Source organism: Heptranchias perlo, chromosome 8 (assembly GCF_035084215.1).
Source record: "Heptranchias perlo isolate sHepPer1 chromosome 8, sHepPer1.hap1, whole genome shotgun sequence".
In the NCBI taxonomy this organism is placed as follows: domain Eukaryota; kingdom Metazoa; phylum Chordata; class Chondrichthyes; order Hexanchiformes; family Hexanchidae; genus Heptranchias; species Heptranchias perlo.
The window spans coordinates 64,381,323-64,407,330 of NC_090332.1; the positions used below are offsets into that span (position 1 = coordinate 64,381,323).

Here is a 26,008-nt window from a genome sequence, read left to right on the forward strand (position 1 = left end):
GGAAGGAAGAAGGGGAGTGGAGTAGCTGTACTAATTAGAGATAACATAATGGCAGTAGAAAAAAGGGACGGAACTAACAGAAGGATAGAAACAGAATCTATAAGGGATTGATCATGCTAATATGGGTATACTACAGACCACCCAATAGTGGAAAGGAAGTGGAGGAAGAAATATGAAGGCAAATACGTAAAATGAGTAATGGACATAGAATAATAATCATGGGAGATTTTAACTATCCCCAAATAAACTGCAAGGAATCTTACAACACCAGGTTATAGTCCAACAGTTTTATTTGAAAATCACAAGCTTTCGGAGCTTTCCTCCTTCGTCACTCACCTGACGAAGGAGGTAAGCTCCGAAAGCTTGTGATTTTCAAATAAAACTGTTGGACTATAGCCTGGTGTTGTAAGATTCCTTACATTTGTCCACCCCAGTCCATCACCGGCATCTCCACATCATGCCAAATAAACTGGCAAGAGGAGGTAGGTAAAAGGGTATAGAAATTGAGTTTTTAGAATGTGTGCAGGATTCTTTTCTTACCCAGTATATAAGAAACCAGAGAGAGGAAGCACTGCTGGATCTAGTAATGGGAAATGAACCAGAACAGATAAGAGAAGCGTAAGGGAACATCTAGGCACTAGCGATCACAACATAATAAGGTTTAAAATAAAGATTAAGATTGAGTAGGACATAAGTAAAACAAAGACCAAAGTAATAAATTGGAAAAAGGCTGATTTTCAGAGGATGACAATGGAACTAGGGAAAATAAACTGGTTTACTGATAAACAAAGAGATAAAACAGCAGTGAGAAACATTTAAAATGGTGATCAAGAGAATCCAGGAGAAATGTACTCCACTAAAAAGCAAGAGCAAACTAGCCAGTAATGATACAACATGGATGAAGAAAGAAATAAGGGCAAAATTGAAACTAAAGAAAAAGGCATATACTAAGTATATAGACAACAAAGGAATACGAAGAGGTTAGGAAAGAAGTTTTAAAAAAATTAGGAAAGCAAAGAGAAATTACAAAATTATCAAGGAATATAAAAAGAAATAGTAAAATATTCTATTGACGCAAATAACAAAAGAAAAATCAGGATGGGGTAAGGCCACTAAGGGATACATATGATAAACTCACTGGTAGTAACAACAGAAATATTAAATAATCACTTGGCTTCAGTTTTAACCAGGGAGATTAACATGGTAGGCACGACATTAGAAGAGGAGATCAAAAAACATAGACATTTAAGATAGAAAGGGGGGAGATAATTGATAAACCAATCAATCTTAGAGAGCATAAAACCCCTGGTCTGGTTGCATATTAAAAGAAGTTAGGGAAGAGATAGCAGAGGTACTATTACATGTATATAAAAATTCATTAGAAAAGGGAATAGTGGCAGACAGCTAACATGATTCCTATACTTAAAAAGGGAGGTAGAACCAGTCCAGGGAACTATAGCTTAATGTTGCTGGTAGGAAAGATAATGGAATCCTTACTTAAAGATGTAATAGATAAACATCTAGAAACCGAAAATATAATCAAGAATAGTCAGCACGGATTTCAAAAGGGAAGGCCATGCTTGACCAACCTTATTGAATTCATTGAAGAAGTAGCAGAAAGCGTAGACAAGGATAATGCAATAGACATAATATATTTGGATTTTCAAACGGTCTTCAATAAGATACCACATAGCAGACTCATGACTACGGTTAGAGCACGTGGAGTCAGGGGACAAGTAGCAGAATGGATAGCTGGCTACAAAACTGAAAGCAGAGAGTGGGGGTTAAAGGTAGTTACTCAGACTGGCAAAAGGTGAGAAGTGGTGTTCCACAAGGATCGGTGCTGGGAACACTGTTGCTCACAATTTATATAAATGATTTGAACTCGGGACTCAAGCACAATTTCAAAATATGCAGACGACACCAAATTGGGGGTATAGTTAATACAGAGTAGGACTGTGACAAAATACAGGAAGACATTAATAAACTTGCAAAATGGGTGTATAATTGGCAAATGAATTTCAATATAGATAAGTGTGAGGTATTACATTTTGATAGGAAGAATAAGGGGGCCATGTACTGCTTCAATAATAAGAGTCTAAATGGGGTAGAGTAGAGGTCTCTCGGGGTACAGATACACAAATCACTAAAAGTAGCGACGCACGTTAATAAGGCCATGTAAAAGCACGCCAAGCACTGGGGTTAATTTCTAGAGGAATAGAATTGAAAAGCAGAGAAGTTATATAGAGGCACTGGAGAAAGTGTAAACATGATTTACTAGGATGATACCAGAACTGAGAGGTTGTACCTATCAGGAAAGATTGAGCAGACTGGGGCCCTTTTCTTTAGAAAAAACTGAGGAATGACATGATTATTAAAGCATCTTATAGGGTAGACGTGGAGAAGATGTTTCCACCTGCAGGGGACACCAGAACTAGGGACCATAAATAGAAGATCATCACTAATGAATCCAGTAGGGAGTTCAGGAGAAACTTCTTTACCCAGAGAGTGATCAGAATGTGGAACTTGCTACCACAAAAGAGTAGTTGAGGTGACTAGCATAGATGCAATTAAGGGGAAGCTAGATAAACACATAAGGGAGAAAGGAATATAAAAATATTCTATGGAGATCTTCAGGGAGGAGTTTGTTCGGGTACAGAGTAGACACATCCCTACAAAGCTAGAGCTCCCTGGATGACTAAAGATATAGAGACTAAAATGAAATTAAAAAAAGAGGCTTATAACAAATGTAAGGTTCATAATACAGTAGAGAACCTGGCTGAATACAGGGGGAAAAAAAGTGGGGTAAACAGAGTATGAGAACAAATTAGCAGCTAACATAAAGGGGAACTCAAAGTATTTTATAAACATATAAATAGTAAAAGGGTAGTCAATGAAAGAGTGGGACTGATTAGGGATAAAAAGGAGATCTTGTGGGGGCAGAGGTACAAAATGAATACTTCGCATCCACCTTCACTAGAGAAGAGGATGCTGCCACTGTAGCAGTAAAGGAAGAGGTAGTAGTGATATTGGATAGGATAAGAATAGATGAAGAGGTACTTAAAAGATTGGCAGTACTCAAAGTAGAAAAGTCACCTGGTCCAGATGGGATACATCCTAGGTTACTGAAGGATGAAAGGGTGAACATTGCAGAGGCTCTGGCCACAATCTTACAAACCTCCTTAGATATGGGGATGGTGCCAGAGGACTGGAGGATTGCAAATGTTACACCTCTGTTCAAAAAAGGGGGAGAAGGATAAACCCAGCAAATACAGGCCAGTCAGCCTAACATCGGTGGTGAGGAAACTTTTAGAATCAATAATCCAGGACAGAATTAGCAGTCACTTGGACAAGTGTGGATTGATTAGGGAAAGCCAGCACAGATTTGTTAAAGGCAAATCGTGCTTAACTAACTTGAGTTTTTTGATGAGGTAACAGAGAGGGGCGATGAGGGCAATGCAGTTGATGTAGTGTATATGGACTTTCAAAAGGCGTTTGATAAAGTGCCACATAATAGGCTTGTCATCAAGATTGAAGCCCATGGAATAAAAGGGGCAGTAGCAGCATGGATACAGAATTGGCTAAGGGACAGGAAACAGAGTAGTGGTGAACGGTTGTTTTTCGGACTGAAGGGAGGTGTACAGTGGTGTTTAATGGCAATTGATGCTAGCTCAATTGCTAATTTTAAATCCGAGATAGATAGCTTTTTGCCAACCAAAGGTATTAAGGGATATGGGCCAAAGGCAGGTATATGGAGTTAGATCACAGATCAGCCATGATCTTATCAAATGGTGGAGTGGGCTTGAGGGGCTGAATGGCCTACTCCTGTTCCTATGTGTTCTCCAGGGGTCGGTACTAGGACCGCTGCTTTTCTTGATATATATTAATGACTTGGACTTGGGTTTTTACAGGCACAATTTCCAAATTTGCAGATGACACAAAACTTGGAAGTGTAGTGAACAGTGAGGAGGATAGTGATAGACTTCAAGAAGGTATAGACAGGCTGGCGGCATGGGCGGACACACGGCAGATGAAATTTAATGCAGAAAAATGCAAAATTATACATTTCGGTCGGAAGGAGGAGAGGCAATATAAATTAGAGGGCACAATTCTAAAAGGGGTACAGGAACAGAGAGATCTGGGGGTTTCTGTACACAAATCGTTGAAGGTGGTAGGGTAGGTTGAGAAAGCAGTTAAAAAAGCATATGGGATCGTGGGCTTTATAAATAGAGGCATAGAGTAATAAAAGACTGGTTCGGCCACAACTGGAGTATTGTGTCCTGTTCTGGGCAATGTACTTTAGGAAAGACGTGAAAGCCTTAGAGAGGGTGCAGAAGAGATTTACTAGAATGATTCCAGGGATGAGGGACTTCAGTTACGTGGATAGACTGAAGAAGCTGGGGTTGTTCTCCTTGGAACAGAGAATGTTGAGAGGAGATTGGATAGAGGTATTCAAAATCATGGGAGGTCTAGGTAGAGTAGATAAAGAGAAAGGGTCAAGAACCAGAGGACATAAATTTAAGGTGATTGGCAAAAGAACCAATGGTGACATGAGGAAAATCTTTTTTACACAGTGAGCGGTTAGGATCTGGAATGCACTGCCCAAGGGGATGGTGGAGGCAGATTGAATCGTGGCTTTCAAAAGGGAACTGGATAAGTACTTGAAAGGAAAAAATTTGCAGCGCTACGGGGATAGGGCAGGGTAGTGCGACAAGCTGGATTGCTCTTGCATAGAGCCGGCACAGACTCGATGGGCCAAGTGGCCTCCTTCCATGCTGTAACCTTTCTATGATTCTATGAAAAGATACAGACAGATACAAATACATAAACATACACACAACTGTACAGATAGATAGAAATACACATACATAAACACCTGTACAGATACAAATACAGATACATATACATCCCCCAATACAGATGTAAATACATATACACACTCATAGATAAACATACGCACACACACACAGATAGAAATACACACACTATACCGATACAAATACACTCCTAAGCACACCTGTACTTATACAAATACACACACCTGTATTAATATAAATACTTACACACCTGTGATACAATACACTCTCTGACACACACCTGTACTGATACAAATACATACCCCTCTTACACACACCTTCATTGATACTAACACACCTGTACTGATACAAATACATAACATCTTACACACACCTGTACTGATACAAATACACTCCTAAGCACACCTGTACGTATACAAATACACACAGCTGTATTAATATAAATACTTACACACACCTGTGATACAATACACACCCTCTGACACACACCTGTACTGATACAAATACATACCCACTTACACACCTCTACTGATACAAATCCACACCCGTTACTGATACAAATACACACCCCCTTTCACACACACTTACAGCCGTCGTTCTTCCTCCTCTTGCTTCCGCCGCTGTTTCTCTTCCTCCCGCCGCTTCTGTTCTCGTTCCATTTCCTGTTGGATGGACCGCAGTCGCTCAGCTTCCTCTTCCTCTTGTTTCTTCTTCTGGAGTGCGCTGAGAAGCTGTTCTGAGCGTTTCACCAGAGCAACATATTCCTTATCAATCTGATCTCTGGTCATTAAGATGCTCTAAGGAAAGCAAAGAGAAAGGGAAGATTGTCACAGGTTAATTGCTTTTACGACTCAGTTAACATTTAGTATAGGTAATCTTGCAGTGCAAGTTGCTGACTCTGAATTCGGTGGTCACAAGGCCTGATTGTAGGACTTTGTAAGGAAAGGGTTAATTCTTTATATTAACTTTAGTTTTTCAAATGTGTGTTTCAGTAATGTTCAGTTCGTCTGTGGGAATTAGAAGCTACCAGATAGACAGCTGATAAAAAAATTCAGTTACAAGCTCCCTTTGTCCTGGCCCCATAGGTCTCTCTGCTGTCCCGCTAGGACATCATCACATTTTCCAGTTCGGACGAAAGGTCATTGACCTGAAACGTTAACTCTGTTTCTTTCTCCACAGATGCTGCCCGACTGGCCGAGTATTTCCAGCATTTTCTGTTTTTATATCACATCTTTGTAAGGCAAGTGATAACATCCCCTGTCGGGGAGCCTTTGATCATTAATCTTTCTGTAACTGTCTCCAGTTGAATAGGAGTTATTCTTGTTAAAACTGATGGAGAACAGGTAATTGAATGTGGATTAGGTAATGTAGAAACACGTGGATCCAGTTGTAAAAAAATATATAAAAAGGGGGTGTTAGGAAAGAAATCCCAGAATTCGTTAAGGTTTGGACAACCGACAACCTCGAGCTTGACTTGATTTGATTTTCTGCTATTTTCAGGAAATCTATTTGCTGGAGCTCCACAGATCCAGAAGCATTCCATCCTGGAAGTGTCTGGGGAAAGTTTTCCAGCTGGCTCTACTGGAAATATGGTGCCAGCCAAAGCATAGTGGTTGTGGAGTGGACTGTGGGCCAAACAATCCATCCTCCTACATGGAAATTGTTTGGTGGCAAGTGGCTGGAATAGAAAATAAAGCAAGGGTGGGATTGTGATGCACTCCCATTATCCAATAGCCTTCTAATGGTCACTGTCCAGGCTCATGGAGAGATCACTTAGGCAAGGTAATAATGATGATATGAAGGAGTTCCTAAGTGAGACATCAAGGGAGTCTCAAATATGTTTGTTGCCCCACAGTAGCCGGATGGGTGGGTGGGTGAAGAGGAGTGGCAAAATCACCCAGCAACACTGCCCTTTTGATAGATTCACACTATGCACAGCCATCTTGATCAGATGACATTCCTCCCAAGGCCTCATCCCGAGTATTGTACATTCTCCATCCAATGGCATGGTACAAAATGGCATTGTTCCTTTTACCAAGCAATGCCATTCTCCCCCTTCAGTATAATTATAAGGAAAAATGATCACACTGTCACAAACACCAGAGCACCAGAAGAAAATCAGAACTTTTACAAAAGTTTGCTCAAGCCCATTTATTCAATGGCATACCTTGATTTTGGTCACAAGTGCATCAATTGATGAATCCAGATCCTGGACCTGTTTACTCATCTCAGCCTTTCCCTCTTTCAGGGCCTTCACAACCTCAGTCATTCTATTCACTCGCTGCTTCAGTGATTTCACCTTCACCAGACCATCAATACTGTAGGGGGGTGGGGGGAGAAACACAATTACAATCAGCAAAAAAATTCCCAATGTTAAGGGAACATGTACACAAGCTAAAAAATCAATGGAGTTAAAAAAAACTTCAGAATGAACACTACAACACAACTAAACAGGACTCAGCAGCAACAGTAATGAGCGTGACAAGCCATTTATGTAGTTAGTTTCATCTTTGCTGGGAAAAATAAATCTTTTGTACAATGATTATGTCTCCAACAGGACCACTATCTAGTCTGAAATAACAATATCTACTGGATATGCCCCACTATCTTCCAATAGTTGTGTTGCCAATTGGAGGCCTGGGATGCAACAGCAAGGCAGCAGCGTGCTATTTTATGTCTGCCACTTTAAGACAGCTGTGCTTAACTGCATAGCTGGCAGGCTTCTTTCTTTTGATTCTTCCCAAAGATACACCATTAAAAACTGCTGAAGCGCTACTGATGGACTTGAAGTTACTGGAAAAGTTTTACAAACAATTCCAGCACAGTCTACAGCTATCTGCAAACCAGTTCAACTAACCACTGCATTACCAAGGCTACTTAAAAAAATGAAGGAATTTCTGCACCACTTACCGTGGTTTATGTTTTCTTTTGCACAACCACATGCGGACAGTCTTCTGTATCTTAATACAAGCAACAGCTCGGTACTTCATCTTGTTCTTCACTGCAGGAAATAAATTTGTAAACAATTTTTACGGTATTGTATGTATACAGACTGCTTTCAGACCCATCTTTGTTCTTTTATTTAATAGGGATGAGCAGGGAATCCCAACAGAGTCAATTAAAATCTACTATAACTTGAATTTGACCCAATTCTAATCAGTTTAGGCCTGCAAATTGATAATTCCTCAAAAACAATCACGACACTGAGGGCTGGATAGTACAGTGAATTAGACACCATCCTTTAATGTCTGAATTGGGAAATATAGTAAACAACAGTAACAAGATGATAGTAACAGACATCAGAAGGACAGACAGGCTGGTGAAATGGGCAGACGAAATTTAGCACAGAAGTGTGAAATGACATATTTTGGTAGGAAGAATGAGAGGCAATATAAACTAAATAGTACAATTTTAAAGGGGGTGCAGGAACAGAGAGACCTGGGGGTGTATGTACACAATCTTTGAAGGTGGCAGGACAAGTTGAGAAGGCTGTTTAAAAAGTATATGGGTTCCTGGGCTTTATTAATAGAAGTGTAGAGTACAAAAGCAAGCAAGTTATGCTAAACTTACAAACACTGGTTAGGCCTCAGCTGGAATAGTGTGTTCAATTCTGGGCATTACACTTTAGGAAGGATGTCATGGCCTTGGAGAGGGTGCAGAAGAGATTTACTAGAATGGTACCACAAATGGGGGACTTCAGTTATGTGGAGAGATTGGTTGTTCTCCTTAGAGCAGACAAGGTTAAGAGGAGATTTGATAGAGGTGTTCAAAATCATAGAAAATTTACAGCACAGGAGGAGGTCATTTGGCCCATTGTGTCCGCGCCAGCTGAGAAACGAGCCACCCAGCCTAATCCCACTTTCCCGCATTTGGTCCATAGCCCTGCAGGTCACGGCTCTTCAGGTGCACATCCAAATATTTTTTTAAATGAGTGAGGATTTCTGCCTCTACCACCCTCTGAGGCAGCGAGTTCCAGACCCCCGCTGCCCTCTGGATGAAAAAGTTTTTCCTCATTTCTGCTTGAATCCTTCTACCAATCACTTTAAATCTATGCCCCCTGGTTATTGACCCCTCTGCTGAGGGAAATAGGTCCTTCCTATCCACTCTATTTAGGCCCCTCATAATTTAGTACACCTCAATCAAATCACCCCTCAGCCTCCTCTGTTCCAAGGAAAACAACCCCAGCCTATCCAATCTTTCCTCATAGCTAAAATTCTCGAGTCCTGGCTACATCCTCCTAAATCTTCTCTGCACCCTCTCTAGTGCAATTACATCCTTCCTGTAATGTGGTAACCAGAACTATGCGCAGTACTCAAGCTGTGGCCTAACTAGTTTTATACAGTTCCAGCATAACGTCCCTGCTTTTATATTCTATGCCTTGGCTAATAAAGGAAAACATTCCATATGCCTTCTTAACCACCTTATCTACCTGTCCTGTTACCTTCAGGGATCTGTGGACATGCACTCCAAGGTTCCTCACTTCCTCTACACCTCTCAGTATCCTCTCATATATTCCATTGCCTTGTTTGCTCTCCCCAAATGCATTACCTCACACTTCTCCGGACTGAACTCAGTTTGCCACTTTTCTGCCCATCTGACCAGTCCATTGATATCTCCCTGCAGTCTACAGCTTTCCTCCTCACTATCAACCACACGGCCTATCTTTGTGTCATCTGCAAATTTCTTAACCATGCCCCCTACGTTTAAGTCCAAATTGTTAATGTATACCACAAAAAGCAAAGGACCTAGTATCGAGCCCTGCGGCACCCCACTGGAAACAGCCTTCCAGTCGCAAAAATGCCCGACCATTACCCTTTGCTTCCTGCCACTGAGCTAATTTTGGATCCAATTTGCCACATTCCCTTGGGCCTTTACTTTTTTGATCAGTCTGCCACGTGACCTTGTCAAAAGCCCGAAGGATTTTGATAGAGTAAATAAGGAGAAACTGTTTTCAGTGGCAGAAGGGTCTGTAACCAGAGGACACAGATTTAATGTAACTGGCAAAAGAACCAGAGGCGACACGAGGAATTTTTTTTTTTTGTAATGATCAGAAATGCACTGCCTGAAAGGGTGGTGGAAGCAGATTTAATAATAACTTTCAAAAGAGAATTGGATAAATTCTTGAAAGGAAAAATTTAACAGGGCTAAAGGGAAAGAGCAGGGGAATGGGACAAATTGGACAGCTCTTTCAAAGAGCTGCACAAGCACGATGGGCCAAATGGCCTCCTTCTTTCTGTAACAAAGTTTGATGCTAATTAGAATCCAGCGCAGACTGCAATGATTCCACGTGAAATGAGTTTGGGAAGTCTCAAACCAGTTCCCTAGATTCTCCCAGCACAGAATTTCCCCTAGTTGGGCATTAATTGGCTGTCTCACTCAGACAGTTCACACGATGGCCAGTGTAGCAAATTGGAAATAGCACATTGATGCAGTAGGGAAGCTGCTAGTCCAAGGTTAGAAACAAGGGAGCTTTACTTGGCACCTAAACATGCTATGCCCCAAGTTAGGGATGCTTGACAGTATATGCTTAAAATGGGAATGTTCCATTACCAAACAGTAATATTCCTTCACCTCAATCAGCCAAAAATCGCTGGGAGCTTAAAAACAAACCTGCAATACACTGGGCCGGATTTTACTGTAAAAATAATGGTGAGGCTTACAGCATTTAACGTTATTCATGTGTAAATTGGACAGCAACTTCCAGCAACCGCACATGTTCTGTTAAACACGGAAATCTGGAAGTTGCTGTACCAGATGTGAGCCTCCTCTGTAAGCTCTATGAAAATGGCATCTCGCTGGCTGGCTCTACATTCAAATGAATGGAACAGCGCGAAGTTCCTGCACTGACGTCATAGATACGGACGAATCTCGCCAGAAAAATTTAGGGCTTGTTCATTCTGATGTACGTACCCTTTTAAAGGCATGGTAAGTCTTAAATGACTGCCAAACAACCTCTCTGCCACTGAAAATTAACTTTAACAAGTGTGGAGTCTTGTTCCTTCAGATTTTAATTGTTGTTGGACATCTAAAAAAAATTTAAATACTTTTTAAAAAACTTTTTCTTTGTCTCTTTTATCTCTGTCTCTTAATTCAACCTTTCTTACTCTCTCTTTATTTTGCTTTCTGTACCTGATTTGACATTGAATTCACTATTCTAACTTACACTTCCTGGTGGTCTCTGCACAGCATATTAACGATGCTTCAATCTACTTGGTTATGGGGATACACAGTTACTTGCCCTGTAGCTTTTTGGCTGTCTAATTTACAGGAAGTTGCCATGCAAAAGCTCATAGAAAGTCTATGGGAAAGTACAAGTCTAACGAACGGCAGGCGCCATTTGTTGGCTGCTCACAGCAAAATCCAGCCCTATGTTATGCAGGAAGAGAGCGCAAAGTTGCAGAGGTTGAGAAATTAGTAAGAATTTCTAAAAAGGCACAAGTCAGGAGTGTGATGGTATACTCTTTATTTGCCTGGATGGGTGCAGCTGGAACAACACTATCCAGGACTAAAGAGTCCGCTTGATCGGCAGCCCATCCACTACCTTAAAACATCCACTCCCTACACCACCGGCTCACCATTGCTGCAGTGTGTACTATCCACGGAACGCACTGCAGGAATTCACCAGGGCCTCTCCACCACCTTGAAGGATAAGGGCAGCAGGTGCATGGGAACATCACTACCTCCAAGTCACACACCATCCCGACTTGGAAATATATCACCATTCCCTCGTCACTGGGTCAAAATCCTGGAACCCCCCTACCTAACAGGACTATGGGAGAACCTTAACACAGACTGCAGCGGTTCAAGAAGGCGGCTCACCACCATCTTCTCAGGGGCAACTAGGGATGGGCAATAAATGCCAGCCTTGTCAGCGCCACCTATACCCCCAGAATGAATAATAAAGAAAAGTGCAAGTGATGACGTTATACCCATTCAGATCAATTCCATGGATTATCGCCCATGATGCAGCATATAAATAAACACATTTTAAACATATTGCAAACACGGTGTGGAGCAATATTAGTATAAAGAATAGGATTCACAAAGACCACGACCGCCAGTGTACTTACGTTTAATGACAGACAGTGCACACCACTGAACCTTCTTCCATCGGCTGCAAATGAGCCAATGATTCACGCGTTTGATCAACACCGCCAGATGCTCCGGGTCGGACTTCATAATCTGATCGAACTCTGCAAACTGAGCAGCAAACAATTCAGCTAAACCGGTCACAATGGCTGCAGGGTAGTACTGGGGTTTTGATGATGGGTCACACCCAATACATCAAGCTATCTTTCAGATGCTGATTGACCTGCTATGCAGTGCAGTGCCACTATGTACTCTTTTTGCTACAGCCTCCATTGCACCAAACTAAACATAATGCAGATCACTGCAATGAAACAAACTTTTAAGCAAAATAGTAAAAACAAATGAAGATTCAGAGATAATGTACTCTTCCTGATCGCAACCTTTCTACAAAGAAAAAATAAATGGCAAAATATCCAAAAAATGCTTCTTGATATTAAACCATGAGCAAAATGAAAAGCAAAATAATTGATGGAACACCAATTATCTAATGCACAACAATTAACTCAAAACCCAAACACTAAAAACAGTCTCAATTAATCACTAACATTGTTAACCAGCTTTCATCTAATTTAACAATGTAAAATTGATAGCCAGCACCCACACAATCCCACACAAGCACAATATGGACTCCCACAGCAAAATAAAAACCAGATACCACACCAATTTGTATTCAGTCATAGAAAAAAAAAAGTTCATACCTAACTGGCCTGTCAGATAGAAGCACTGTGTAAAGTTTAAATCCCTACTCACAAGTAAGTGTAGCCAGGCCAGCATGGGGCTCATGACTGTCTGGGTGCACAAAGCACTGGTTGCAAAAGAACAAGTTCAGTTTCTATGGATGTCAGCAAACTTGGCAAATAAGTGCTACTAATAACATGTCTGCATCTAATTCAGCAGCTACAATATCATGCAGTTCCCAGGGCTTGACAGTTAACATTTTAAGGCCTTGAAATTACAACATGGAATACTGACTTGCAAACACTTCACATAGTTATATGAAATAGTTTCCTGCACTATATCAACGGGGACATTAACCCAAATAACAGTCAGTTAACCTATTTAAAATTGATACGTTATTGGCTTTGTTAAAATAACACACGGCAGAATTTCATACACTTGCTAGTATCTCGTGGTGTAATTTCATGGTGTTTTTCCCAGGGAAAATGACAAGCCAATGAATTATGAGCTTCCATTGGCTCATTAGCTCTTATAAATCATATTTTCTCATAGTAGCTTTAACAATCAAACAACAAACAATCTGGACTTGTTAAAGGACATTCAGCAGTCATGGACATTCATCCACCGACCTTCGGGTAAGCGTACTCCAAGGCGGCCTTCGAGACACACGACAACGCAAAATCGTCGAGCAGAAATTGATAGCCAAGTTCCGCACCCATGAGGACGGCCTCAACCGGGATCTTGGGTTCATGTCACGCTACACGTTACCCCACCAGCGAACAAATGTTATCTGTTTTTAATATAATGGGTCATTTGCTGGCTCTCTCTGCCTTCCGGATGTTTCTGCCTCTCTCTGTTTTTTTTTTCTCTGTTTTTTTTCCCTGTTTGTTTTTTTGTTGAATGTGTATTCGGAGGTTCTGCAGGTAACACCTCTCTGTCTGAACACGGTGATTGCCTTGGCAACGGGCAGTTGCAGGGGCAGTCTGTAAACACCATGTATTATTGTTCAATATGTATAAATGCGTAGGCTTCAAGGAGATCTTGAAACATTTGCCTGAGGAAGGAGAAAATCTCCGAAAGCTTGTGAATTTAAAATAAAATTGCTGGACTATAACTTGGTGTTGTAAAATTGTTTACAATTGTTAAAGGACAGATGGGGGAGAATCTATTCCCATATCTACTATTAAAGCACAGATATAGGGTGGGGGGGTGAAGCAATCTATTCCCTCATCTGCTGTTAAAGCACATATAGGGGGAATCTATTCCCATATCTACCGTTAAAGCACAGATGGCAGGAATCTATTCCCTTATCTGCTGCTAAACTAAAGATTGGGGGGGGGGGGGGGGGGGGGGGGAGTCGAAATCTATTCCCTTGTCTACTGTTTAAATCACAAATGGGGGAGAGTCCATTATCTTATCTACTGTTAACTTACAGAAGGGGGGAATCTATTCCCTTATCTGCTGCTAAAGCACAGATGGGGGGAAATCTATTCCCTTATCTACTGTTAAATTACAGAAGGGGGAGAATCTATTCCTGTTTCTACTGTTCAGTTACAAATGGGGGGGTGGGGAATCTATTCCTTTATCTACTGTTAAATTATAGATGGGGAGAATGTTTTACCTTATCTGCTGTTAAAGCATAGATGGGGGGGAATCTATTCCCTTATCTGTTGTTGAAGTACAGATGGGGGAGGGGAATTTATTCCCTTATCTATTGTTCAATTACAGTTGGAGGAGATCTATTTCTGTTATCTACTGTTAAAGTACAGACAGAGTGGAGGAATCTATTCCCTTATCTACTGTTAAATTACAGATGGGGGAGGGGAATCTATTCCCTTATCGACTGTTAAATTACAGATTGTGAGAATGTTTTCCTTTATCTGCTGTTAAAGCACAAATGGGTGGGAATCTATTCCCTTATCTACTGTTAAATTAGAGATGGGTGGGATCTATTCCCTTATCCACTGTTAAATTATAGATGGGGGGAAATCTATTCCCTTATGTACTGTTAAATTACAGACAGGGGGAGGGGAATCTATTCCCTTATCTACTGATAAATTAAAGATTGAGGGGATCTATTCCTTTATCTACTGTTAATTTACAGATGGGGGATCCATTCCCTTACCTACTGTTATATTAGAGATGGGAGGGATCTATTCCCTTATCTACTGTTAAGGCACAAATGGGGGGTAATCTATTCTCTTATCTACTGTTAAATTACAGATTGGGGGGGAATCTATTCTCTTAAGTACTGTTGAAGTACACATGAGTATATATTCCCTTATCCACTGTTAAATTATAGATGGGGGGTAATCTATTCTCTTACCTGCTGATAAGTGCAGTTGGGCGGAATCTATCCTCTGATAAAGAATAGATGGGAGGATTCTATTCCCTCATCTACTGTTAAAGTAGAGATAGGGGAGAATCTATTCCCTTTTCTGCTGTTAAAGGACCGATTTGGGGGTGGGGGGTGGGGGGTGGGGGGGGTAAAAAAAAAGTGTATCGATAATGGAAGGCAGGATAATTGGCCCCTATAATTCCTCTCTGCTATGCTGTAGTTTTGCGAGGAGAACGGCACTTCCAGGGTTTCAGCTCCCCTGGTCAACTAACCCTGATCCAAGTTAACCGGTTGGATCAAACAGCAACTAATGCTGGATTATATCCCACGGCCTTTAATTACAAAGTAAGCCTTCTAATTCTATGTTATGAAGCAGGAAATAGATTCTGAAAGCTAACAGTTCAGAAAGTTTTTGTTAAGATGGTTTAATTACCTTGCCAGGCCTGAAAAAGACTTTGGTAAGACCAAACTTGTAATCATTCTCATTGAGACCCAAGGCTTTGAACAATGCCTGGAAAAAATAAGAAAAATGAATTAAAGGGCATGTAACTTGTTAAACAATGTTTAAGTTGCTAAACAACAATAGCTCCTTGGTGTCACCTGTTATTTCCCAATTTAGGCCCTCTACTCTTTCAACTTTGGTGATGTCCTTCACCTCTCACCTTGGTTTCTCAAACAAAAAATGTAGCTATTATATAAAAGCCCAGTTTGTGTGAAATATATTTACATTAATATCTAATTTTAATTATCACTGACTTTTGAAAAAAACAAATTTGTATTTATCTACAGCATTTCACATCCTCAAGAAATCCCAAAGCACCTCATAGATAACGAGTCACTTTTGAAGTGTAGTCATCATTGTTATGTAGGCAATTGCGACAGCCAATTTGCGCACAGCAAAGTCCAACAAACAATGAAACAAAAAATTAATCGTTTTTCTAAAAAAAAAATTGATGTTAGTCGAGGGATAAATGTTGGCCAAGACACTGGGAGAACTCCCCTGCTCTTCAAATAGTGCCACAGGATCTTTTACATCCACCTAAACTGGCAGACAGGGCCTCAGTTTAACATCTCTTCCAAAAGAAGGCACCATTGACAGTGCAACACTCCCTCAGCATTGAAGTGTCAGCCTGGATTTTATACTCAAGCCTCTGGAGTGGGGCTTGAAGCCACTGCCTTCTGTCTCAGAGGCAAGAGTGCTACCACTGAGCCAAGCTGGCAGGTGCTAATCACCTTACCAGCAACATCCTGAACAAACATAAAATTCAATGTATATCAGCATGTAAGCCCCATGAGCTGATTGGTAACATCATTTCAGTTTGACTTTTTTGTGCAAAAAGTAGAGAATTTCTCTACAAAGTCCTGCCAGTAAAGAAAGTAAAACCATCCAAACAGAATACTGGTAACCCCAAGTAAATCTGTCAAATTCATCTGGCAATCATTAATCCCTGCTGGGACTGATCATCCACATAGCAGTTTTCACATCAGCAAGCTGCCTAAGACCTAAACAATTGGGCTAATTATATGTACACTGGAGAGGATAATGGGCCAGATCTGGCTGGAAGAATATCAGCGTGTTAACGACGCACACCGTTATTAACGTGCAAATCAGCCAGCCAGTTCAGAGGATTAAAAGATACACCATGAGTTGTGAATCTCCAGAACTTGGTCAATTTACACTGCTCTGTCATTTGCTTTGCACAAACGGCATCTCTCCCTTAGTCTCCCCGTTTTTTTTTTAAGAACTTGCTGGATTTGCACATTGATTGCCCATTAAACTCACCGCTGAAAGTTAGGGATGGACCCTAACAGCAAAAGTACCTTTTAACGACATGATAATTGTTAATGCAATGCCAATCAACCTCTCTGGATCAGAAAGGGAACAATTTAAACTGTTCAATCTCATTCCTGCATGTAGTAAATTCTTAGAGATTTTAAAAATGGCAAATTCTTCATTTTAAAATGTTTTCTTACTTTTCCTTTCTGCCTCTATTTTCTCGCTCTTCATCCAACTTTTCTTTCCCTCTCTGTTTCTCTTTCTGTACTTGATTTGACTAATTCACCATCCTTCTCCATTGATCCTGTTTCTTTCTCAATCTTTAAATCTCACTGGTTATGGAGATACACTGTTGGTCCCGCCATTCTCTGAGGTCCCAAATGCCCCGTTGCCCTGGTTATCAACTTGCACTTCCAGCAAGTTACAGCTCAGATCAGGATCAAACTTCTAGCCTTCCTAATCTGTTAAATCGGCTATTTAAAATTTCGGAAGGATAGGAAAAAAGGTAAAGGTGGTGGGGCAGCTCTGTTAATAAAGAATGAAATTGGTATAATAGTGAGAAATGATCTTGGCTCTGAAGATCAAGATGTCGAATCAATTTGGGTGGAGGTAAGAAATAGCAAGGGAAAGAAATCACTGGTGGGAGTAGTATATAGGCCCCCTAGCAGTAGCTGCACTATAGGGCAAAATATAAATCAGGAAATAAGGGGGGCTTGTAAAAAAGGTAATGCAATAATCATGGGCGATTTTAACTTTCATATAGATTGGACAAATCAAATTGGCAAAAATAGCCCTGAGGAGGAGTTCATAGAGTGTATTAGGGACTGTTTCTTAGACCAATATGTCAGGGAACCAACCAAGGATCAGGCCATTTTGGATCTGGTAATGGGTAACAAAACTTCGTAAAGGATCCCCTGGGAAGCAGTGATCATAACATGATGGAATTTCACATCCAATTTGAGAACGAGGATCTTTGGTCTGAAATTACTGTATTAAACTTAAATAAGGGCAAAATTGGCTAAAGTGGACTGGATAAACAGATTAGATGGTATGATGGTGGATAAGCAGTGGCAAACATTTAAAAAGATATTTTATGACTCGTAACAAAAATATATCCCTGTGAGGAGGAAAGACGCCACAAAAAGGGTGAACCAACCATGGCTAACCAAGGAAGTCAAGAATGGTATCAGGTTAAAAGAAAAAGCATACAACATGGCAAAGATTACTGGTAAGACCGAAGATTGGGAAAACTTTAAAAACCAGCAAAGGGTGACTAAAAGAATAATAAAGAGGGAGAAAATAAATCAGTAAACTAGCAGGAAATATAAAAACTGACCGTAGAAGCTTCTACAAGTACATAAAAAGGAAGAGGGTAGCGAAAGTAAACATTGGTCCCTTAGAGGATGAGACTGGGGAAATAATAATGGAAAACAAGGAAATGGCAGAGGAATTAAACAGATATTTTATATCTGTCTTCACAGTAGAAGACACTAATAACATACCAATAATAGTAGAAAATCAAGGGACAAAGGGGAGGGAGGAACTAAAAACAATCACTATCACTAGAGAAAAAGTACTAGGTAAACTAATGGGTCGAAAGGCTGACAAGTCCCCTGGACCTGATGGCTTGCATCCGAGGATCTTAAAGGAAGTGGCTACAGAGATAGTGAATGCATTGGCTGTAATCTTCCAGAATTCACTAGATTCTGGAAAGGTCCCAGCGGATTAGAAAACCACAAATGTAACACCCCTATTCAAGAAGGGAGTGAGACAGAAAGCAGGTAACTATAGACCAGTTAGCCTAACATCTGTCATTGGGAAAATGCTAGAATCCATTATTAAAGAAGTAATAGCAGGACATTTGGAGACTCATAATACAATCAAGGAGAGTCAACATGGTTTTATAAAAGGGAAATCATGTCTGACAAATTTAGTAGAGTTCTTTGAGGAAGTAACGGGCAGGGTGGATAAAGGGGAACCAATGGATGCAGTATATTTGGATTTCCAAAAGGCATTCGATAAGGTGCCACATAAAACATTACTGCACAAGATAAGAGCTCATGGTGTTGGGGGTAATATACTGACATGGATAGAAGATTGGCTAACTAACAGAAAACAGAGTCGGGATAAAAGGGTCTTTTTCAAAATGGTAATCTGTAACTAGTGGGGTGCCGCAGGGATCAGTGCTGGGGCCTCAACTATTTACAATATATATCAATGACTTGGATGAAGGAACAGAGTGTCTTGTGGCCAAATTTGCTGATGATACAAAGATAGGTGGAAAAGCAAGTTGCGATGAGGACACAAAGTGTCTGCAAAGGGATATTGACAGGTTAAGCGAATGGGCAAAAATTTGGCAGATGCAATATAATGTGGGAAAATGTGAAGTTAACCACTTTGGGAGGAAAAATAAAAAAGCAAAATATTATTTGAATGGAGAAAGACTACAAAATGCTGCGGTACAGAGGGATCTGGGTGTCCTCGTACATGAAACGCAAAAAGTCAACATACAGGTGCAGCAGGTAATCCGGAAGGCAAACGGAATATTGGCCTTTATTTCTAGGGGGATGGAGTATAAAAGCAGGGAAGTCATGCTACAACTGTACAGGGTGCTGGTGAGACCACACCTGGAGTACTGCGTACAGTTCTGGTGTCCTTATTTAAGGAAGGACATACTTGCATTGGGGGCAGTTCAGAGAAGGTTCACTAGGTTGATTCCGGGTATGGAAGGGTTGTCTTATGAGGAAAGATTGAACAGGTTGGAGTTTAGAAGAATGAGAGGAGATCTTATTGAAACATACAAGATTCTGAGGGGACTCGATAGGGTAGATGCTGAGAGGATGTTACCCCTCATGGGGGAATCTAAAACTAGGAGGCATAATTTCAGAATAAGGGATCACCCATTTAAGACGGAAATGAGGAGGAATTTCTTCTCCCAGAGGGTCATGAATCTTTGGAATTCTTTACCCCAAAAAGCTGTGGAGGCTGGGTCATTGAATACATTCAAGGCCAAGTTAGAAAAATTTTTGATCAGCAAGGGAGTCAAAGGATATGGGGAAAGGGCAGGAAAGTGGAGTTGAGGTAAAAATCAGATCAGCCACAATCTCATCAAATGGCGGAGCAGGCTCGAGGGGCCGAATGGCCCACTCCTGCTCCTATCTCTTATGGTCTTATGGTAAGGCTCACGCCATTGAATGCGATTCCCCCGCTGAGCCATCCAGCAGGATACACTGTATGGAACTTCGAGAGAATTTAAGATCTTTAGTCTAGTCGGTACCTTGCAGAAGAGTCTCGGGTCCAACCGGCAGAGCTTTGCGGGCATGTAGTTCTTGTACATGTTGTAAAGTTCGTGGAAGGGAGCTCGTGATGGAAATCCGCCCTGCATGAGGTCCAGCACAGACACCATACCTGCACGACAATAAAGAGACCATTGAAAGCAGCACAGTCCACATAAATAACCTTTCAATCAGTATGGGAAACAAAATAAATCCACCTTAACGCAAGAACTAAACCGTGCTTATTTTATCTTGCAATTCTGAATGTCATGTGAATTGAAATCTTTTTGACTAGGAATGAATTCAACAGCTACAGTAAATTCCATAAGTGACAAAACTGCATTATGAAACAAAGCCATAAAGAAACAGATTATTTTGGACAGTTTGATTTTTTTTTTGCCTCTCCCAGGAGATTATATGACTGCCGGGGAAAGGAAGTGTTTAGTCACGATGCTCTGGCCATCATGATTGTGGGCAGCTGGCTTGGTGGACCAGCTGGTCTTTTCCTGCCCATCAACTTTGTATGTGCATAAGTGCAGAAACTGCAATTCACGGCTGTAAACTACACCTTCTAAAAACAAATACTATGCTGGTAGGGTAAGAGAGTAGTGGAAACAAAATCAAAGCTGTCCTGAGACTTGCTGTACCTGTTGGTTTCCCAATACTAGCAGATTGTGTGTAACGCTGAGAACCACCAGCAACAAACCACAACAGTTTTCAATCTCAAATTCTGATCTGGCACCCATCATTTATTGTGAGATAAGTTTAAATTAAAAGAATGGTAATTTCTTCTTGAATAGTAGCCACAGGTGCAGGCGATCAGAAAACATTTGACAGCACATCTTAATTCCTACAGCACTCTTCACATGGATGATGACATCTCAAAGCACTTTGCATTAGATAAGGAAAAGGAACAGTAGATGTTTAGGAGGAAGGAAAAAATGGAGAAGGTTGGGGGGTGGGGGGGGGGGGGGACCAGGAGAGAACCAAATGCACGGGTGAAGAGAAGAGTTCTGCTAAGGTTTTGAAAGCAGGGGAAAGGGGGCAAGATGGAGGAAATTAGACAGGGAGCTCCAGAGAACAGGAGTGTAGTAGTGGAACAAACAACCAATGGTGGAGCTGGGGAATAAGAGTACCCTTGTGTTAGAGGAGCAGAGGGTGCGTGTAGGGATGTAAAGCCAAAGAAGATCACTAAGGTAGGGCAGGATGAGGGCATGAATTTTGTAATCAATTCGCTGGGGCAAAATCGGAGCTTGTAGAGGATGGGGTGATGGGAGGGCGGGACAAGGGCACGGACGGAGGCATTTTGGATGAGCTGGAGGCAGGGAGGCCAGCTGGGAGAGTGATAGAAAATTCGAGCCTCAAGGTGATAAAGGAGCAGACTAGGGTTTTGGTGGCGAAAGCAAGCAATGCTGTAGAAGAAAGCAGTCTTCGTAATGGAGCGGACGTGCAGGGAGGAAGTTGATCTCTGGGTCAAGCTCCATGTCAAGTTTCTGCACCTCCTGGCTTTGGTGGTGAGATTGGTGGAGTCAAAGGCAGAGGCAAGTAGGTGCCGGTGGAAGCCAAAAATGTTGGATTCAGTTTTGTCAACATTAGGTTGAAGAAAATTATGGCTCATAGAGGTCTTAATGTTCGACAGACAGCTGGAGAGTGTAGTTTCACGCTTTGGATTGACGGAGGAGGAAAAGCGGTAAATCCGAGTGTCGTTAGGATACATCAGGAAGCTGATCTGATGCTCCTGGATTATGTAACTGAGGAATTGCCTGTAAATTATGAAGAGCAGGAGCAAGGATGGAACCTGGAGTATACCGGAGGTAACTATGCAGGCAAGAAAGAGGTTCCAGTGATTAGGAGGTGGGATGAGAGAGGATGGAGGGAGCATATGGTAGACTTCGTGGATAAGAGGAACATACTAAGAGCTGAGGAAGAGATAGGGCAGAGCTGGCAGAGAACATAATGTGCAAGGGCTTGGTTGGGTAGAGGGCAGGAGGAAAAGTTAAGTGAAATATATTGATGACACAAAACAGACATGTTGAGTATACTTAAAATTAAAAACAATACCTCACCTGAACACTGAAGCTGCGACAGAATTTGTGCCCCTTCAAACTGATGACTTGTCATTTTGAGATTGGGTTTGATGCATCGAATAAAGCTGGATCCCTGATGAAAAATATGCAGTGGGTGATGCACATCATTTGTGCTAATTCGCATCAAGTTTCGCTCTAGTGAAAGTAATTCTTCACCAAAATTCTTCCCTTTATAATTTCAGTCAACAGTTCAATGATAAATTTATATTTTAATTTGTGGCCAAAATTGAAGCACAGTTCCCATACCAAGGAGCAGCATCACTCCCACTGAGCTGATGCCATAGCATGTTTGTCCTTAACCAGCGTGTCACCGAGTGTTAGGTGCACACAATGAGCTTTTAATATCAACTGGACCATGCGAGGGAGATGTTTAATCAAAGATGAGTGCTTCCCAACAGGGAGACAGAGAAAAACAAAGTGAGAGTCACCCTGTGCTGCTGTCACGGACCTTCTCTTTGTCACTTACAGAACAGAGCAGATGGTCATCATGGTCATCCTCTTGACCGGGGAGGAGTGCATAGGTGCCCACAATTAAATAATTCAATGCACTTTTCATGTATTTTTAATTCTCTGTCTGTAGATGACATATTCTGGATGGGTTGCATTCTAGGTGGCTGAGGGGAAGGTGAAAATTGCAGAGGCTCTGGCCAAAATCTTCCAATCCTCACTCGATATGGGAATGGTGCCAGAGGACTGGAGGATTACCAATGTTACACCCTTATTCAAAAAAGGGTAGAGGGATAAACCCAGCAACTACAGGCCAGTCAGTACAGCGTCGGAGGTGGGGAAACTTTTAGAGATATTAATCCGGGACAAAAGTATGGGTTAATAAATGAAAGCCAGCAGAGATTTGCTAAAGGCAAACCGTGTTTGACCAACTTGATTGAGTTCTTTGATGAAGTAAAGGAAAGGGTTGATGAGGGTATTGCGGTTGATGTGTATATGGACTTTCAAAAGGTGTTTGATAAGGTATCACATAATAGACTGGTTAGCAACATTGAAGCCTATGGAATTAAAGGGACAGTGGCAGCGGGGATATGAAATTGGCTAAGGGATAGAAAGCAGAGTGGTGGTGAATGGTTGCTTTTCAGACTGGAGGGAAGTATACAGTGGTGTACCCCAGGGATTGGTACTAGGACCACTGCTCTTTTTGATATGTTACTGTATATTAATAACTTGAACTTGGGTATAATTTCAAAGTTTGCAGATGACACGAAACTCAGAAGTGTGGTAAACAATGAGGAGAATAGTATTAGACTTCAGAAGGTCATAGTCAGATTGGTGAAATGGACTGACATACAGCAGATGAAATTTAATGCAGAGAAGTGTGAAGTGATATATTTTGGTAGGAAAAATGAGGAGAGGCAATATAAACAAAACGGTACAATTTTAAAGGGGGTGCAAGAACAGAGACACCTGGGGGTCTAAGTACATAAATCTTTGAAGGTGGCAGGACAAGTTGAGAAGGCTGTTAAAAAAAGCATACGGAATCCTTGGCTTTATAAATAGAGGCGGAGTACAAAACCAAGGAAGTTTTTTTGTTGAAAAACTGGTTATAAAACACTGGTTAGGCCTCAGCTGGAGTATTGTGTCCAATTCTGGACATCACACATTAGGAAGGATGTCAAGGCTTTAGAGAGGGTGCAGAAGAGATTTAGTAGAATGGTACCATGGATGAGGGACTTCATTTATGTGGAGAAACTGGGGCTGTTCTCCTCAGAGCAGAGTAGGATAAGAGGAGATTTGATAGAGGTCTTCAAAAATCATGAAGGGTTTTGATAGAGTAAATAAGGAGAAACTGTTTCCAGTGGTAGAAGGGTCGGTAACCACAGGACACAGATTTAAGATCTTCAGCAAAAGAATCAGACGACATGAGGAAAAAAAAATTACGCAGCGAGTTGTTACGATCTGGAATGCACTGCCTGAAAAGGTGGTGGAAGCAGATTCAATAACAACTTTCAAAAGGGATTTGGATAAATACTTGAAGGGAAAAAAACTGCAGGGCTATGGGAAAGAGCAGAGGTGGGGGACTAAATGGATAGCTCTTCCAAAGAGTGGGCACAGGCATGATGGGCTGAATGGCCTCCTTCTGTGCTGTATTACTCTATGATTCTATGATTAATTTTCTTAGTCTTGGGTATTTTCCACAGGTGTAAGCCATGGGTCAGTAGTGGCACTCTCTCCTCTGAGTCAGAAGGTTGTGGATTTAAGACCCACACTGGAGACCTGAATGCATAACTAGGTTGACACTGTGGTGCAGTGCTGAGGGAATGCTGCACTCTCAGAGGTGCCATCTTTTGGATCAGATGTTAACCCAAGGCCACGTCTGCCCTCACAGGTGGACATAAAAGATCCCAGGGCACTATTCATAGAAGAGCAGAGGAGTTCTCCCCGGTGTCCCTCAACCAACATCACTAAAACAGACTGTCTGGTCATTGTCACGTTGCTGTTTGTTGGACCTTGCTGTGCACAAATTGGCTGTTCTGTTTCCTACATTACAATAGTGACTACACTTCTAAAAAGTACTCAATTAGCTGCAAAAGCGCTTTGGGATGTCCTGGGATCATGAAAGGCACTATATAAATGTAAATTCTTTCTTTCTTTACCTCTAGAAATTTACAATAAAGTACTGCTCTCTCCCCTCAATCCAGAGACAAAATGCCCTGTACACAAATTGTGAAATATAATCCCGACTTTATGTAACAGCCTAACATGGCGATTAGTACTCACTGTGCTGCGTAATTTTTCAAGCAACAGATTCAGCTGAGTCTGCAGGGAAAAACAAGGAAAACAACAAACTTAATGATCTGCATTCAGCGGCTAAACACCGACAAGTGCATCTGTGAGACCTCTATTTCAAATGATAACTGGGCTTAGCACGCTATTTGTTGTGCAAAACATTGAATTCAGAGCACCGCGTAATGCAATAAATTGTGTTTTCACATCATACAACGAGCTGTGAACGTCAGTGAGAAAAACCTCTTACGCAAAATTATAAGAGCAGCTTAAAAGCGCATTGGGATGCAGAATTTTTTTTAAAATTAGGATGTGCGTTGACATGGTGGAGGTGGAGCATGCAGCCGAACAATTTCCGTATCATGAAGCAGCACTGATGAACGAAATGACTCCAAACAGAAACCATGCATGGCACAGCCCGACCTTAACCCTTTCCACACCCAGCACACAAAGTTGGTTGGTGTTGATAAGTTTGCCAAAACAATGGGTCCAGATATTTACCCCCTCCTCCCACACCACGGAAAAAAAAAAACAGGAAATGGTAAGGACCAAACCTAACTGGAGATGGTCCCTCTGGTGGTCCAGTGGCTAACTACACGGCACCGTGTTGTAATGAGCCATGCAGAGCAATAAACCCCCACACTCAATCCTATTGGCCATGCTGAGCAATGGGAGCACAACAATCACCTCAATTTCCCTGGACTTGTGGGAGGAGGCAGAACATCATTCAGATTTTCCCGCTCAGTGCCCGGTGACTCCTGTTGGAAGGGTGCACGTATGGAGAATGAGTGAAGACAGCATTGGTCTCAAGTATGATGATCCCAACAGATCATCAACAGTCACTATCCACGATAACACATGAAAAATGGCCACCTGAACAAGGTGCCAAATAACTGCCGGGGCTTGAGGAACCCTACCCCGATTCTGGTCACTGACATGGGGACAGGAGGGGGTAAGGATTGAAAATTTGAAGGGAACATTTAAAGTTCATGGAGATATCTGAACCATTCCCAGTTCAGTATCATTGGTTACTCCATTTTAATACAATAGTTATTTGTAATAGTGTTTACTGTCCCAGGTGATGGTGCTTCACTGCAGTGAATTTAAATGTAACAGCATATACCTGGAAAATGAAAACTTCAGCATTTGCTCGAGAAGGTTAATAAATCAATATATCAATCATTGAGTGTCAATGGCATGCTTTCATTTGT

At 41.4% G+C, this 26,008-nt stretch overlaps 1 protein-coding gene across 3 annotated transcripts in view; it reads right to left on the reverse strand.

Moving 5' to 3' along the window:
* The window catches only part of myo6a (myosin VIa), a 226,242-nt gene that overhangs the window by 25,117 nt on the left and 175,117 nt on the right, over positions 1-26,008 (reverse strand). For all 3 annotated transcript variants that reach the window (XM_067989192.1, XM_067989190.1, XM_067989191.1), the window contains exons 19-26: positions 24,792-24,830; positions 22,041-22,134; positions 19,977-20,107; positions 15,356-15,433; positions 11,888-12,017; positions 7,728-7,818; positions 6,985-7,135; positions 5,406-5,614 (exon numbers count right to left, since the gene is read on the reverse strand). In XM_067989192.1, coding sequence (XP_067845293.1) covers positions 5,406-5,614; positions 6,985-7,135; positions 7,728-7,818; positions 11,888-12,017; positions 15,356-15,433; positions 19,977-20,107; positions 22,041-22,134; positions 24,792-24,830 — 923 coding nt within the window. The remainder of the gene's footprint in view (positions 1-5,405; positions 5,615-6,984; positions 7,136-7,727; positions 7,819-11,887; positions 12,018-15,355; positions 15,434-19,976; positions 20,108-22,040; positions 22,135-24,791; positions 24,831-26,008) is intronic.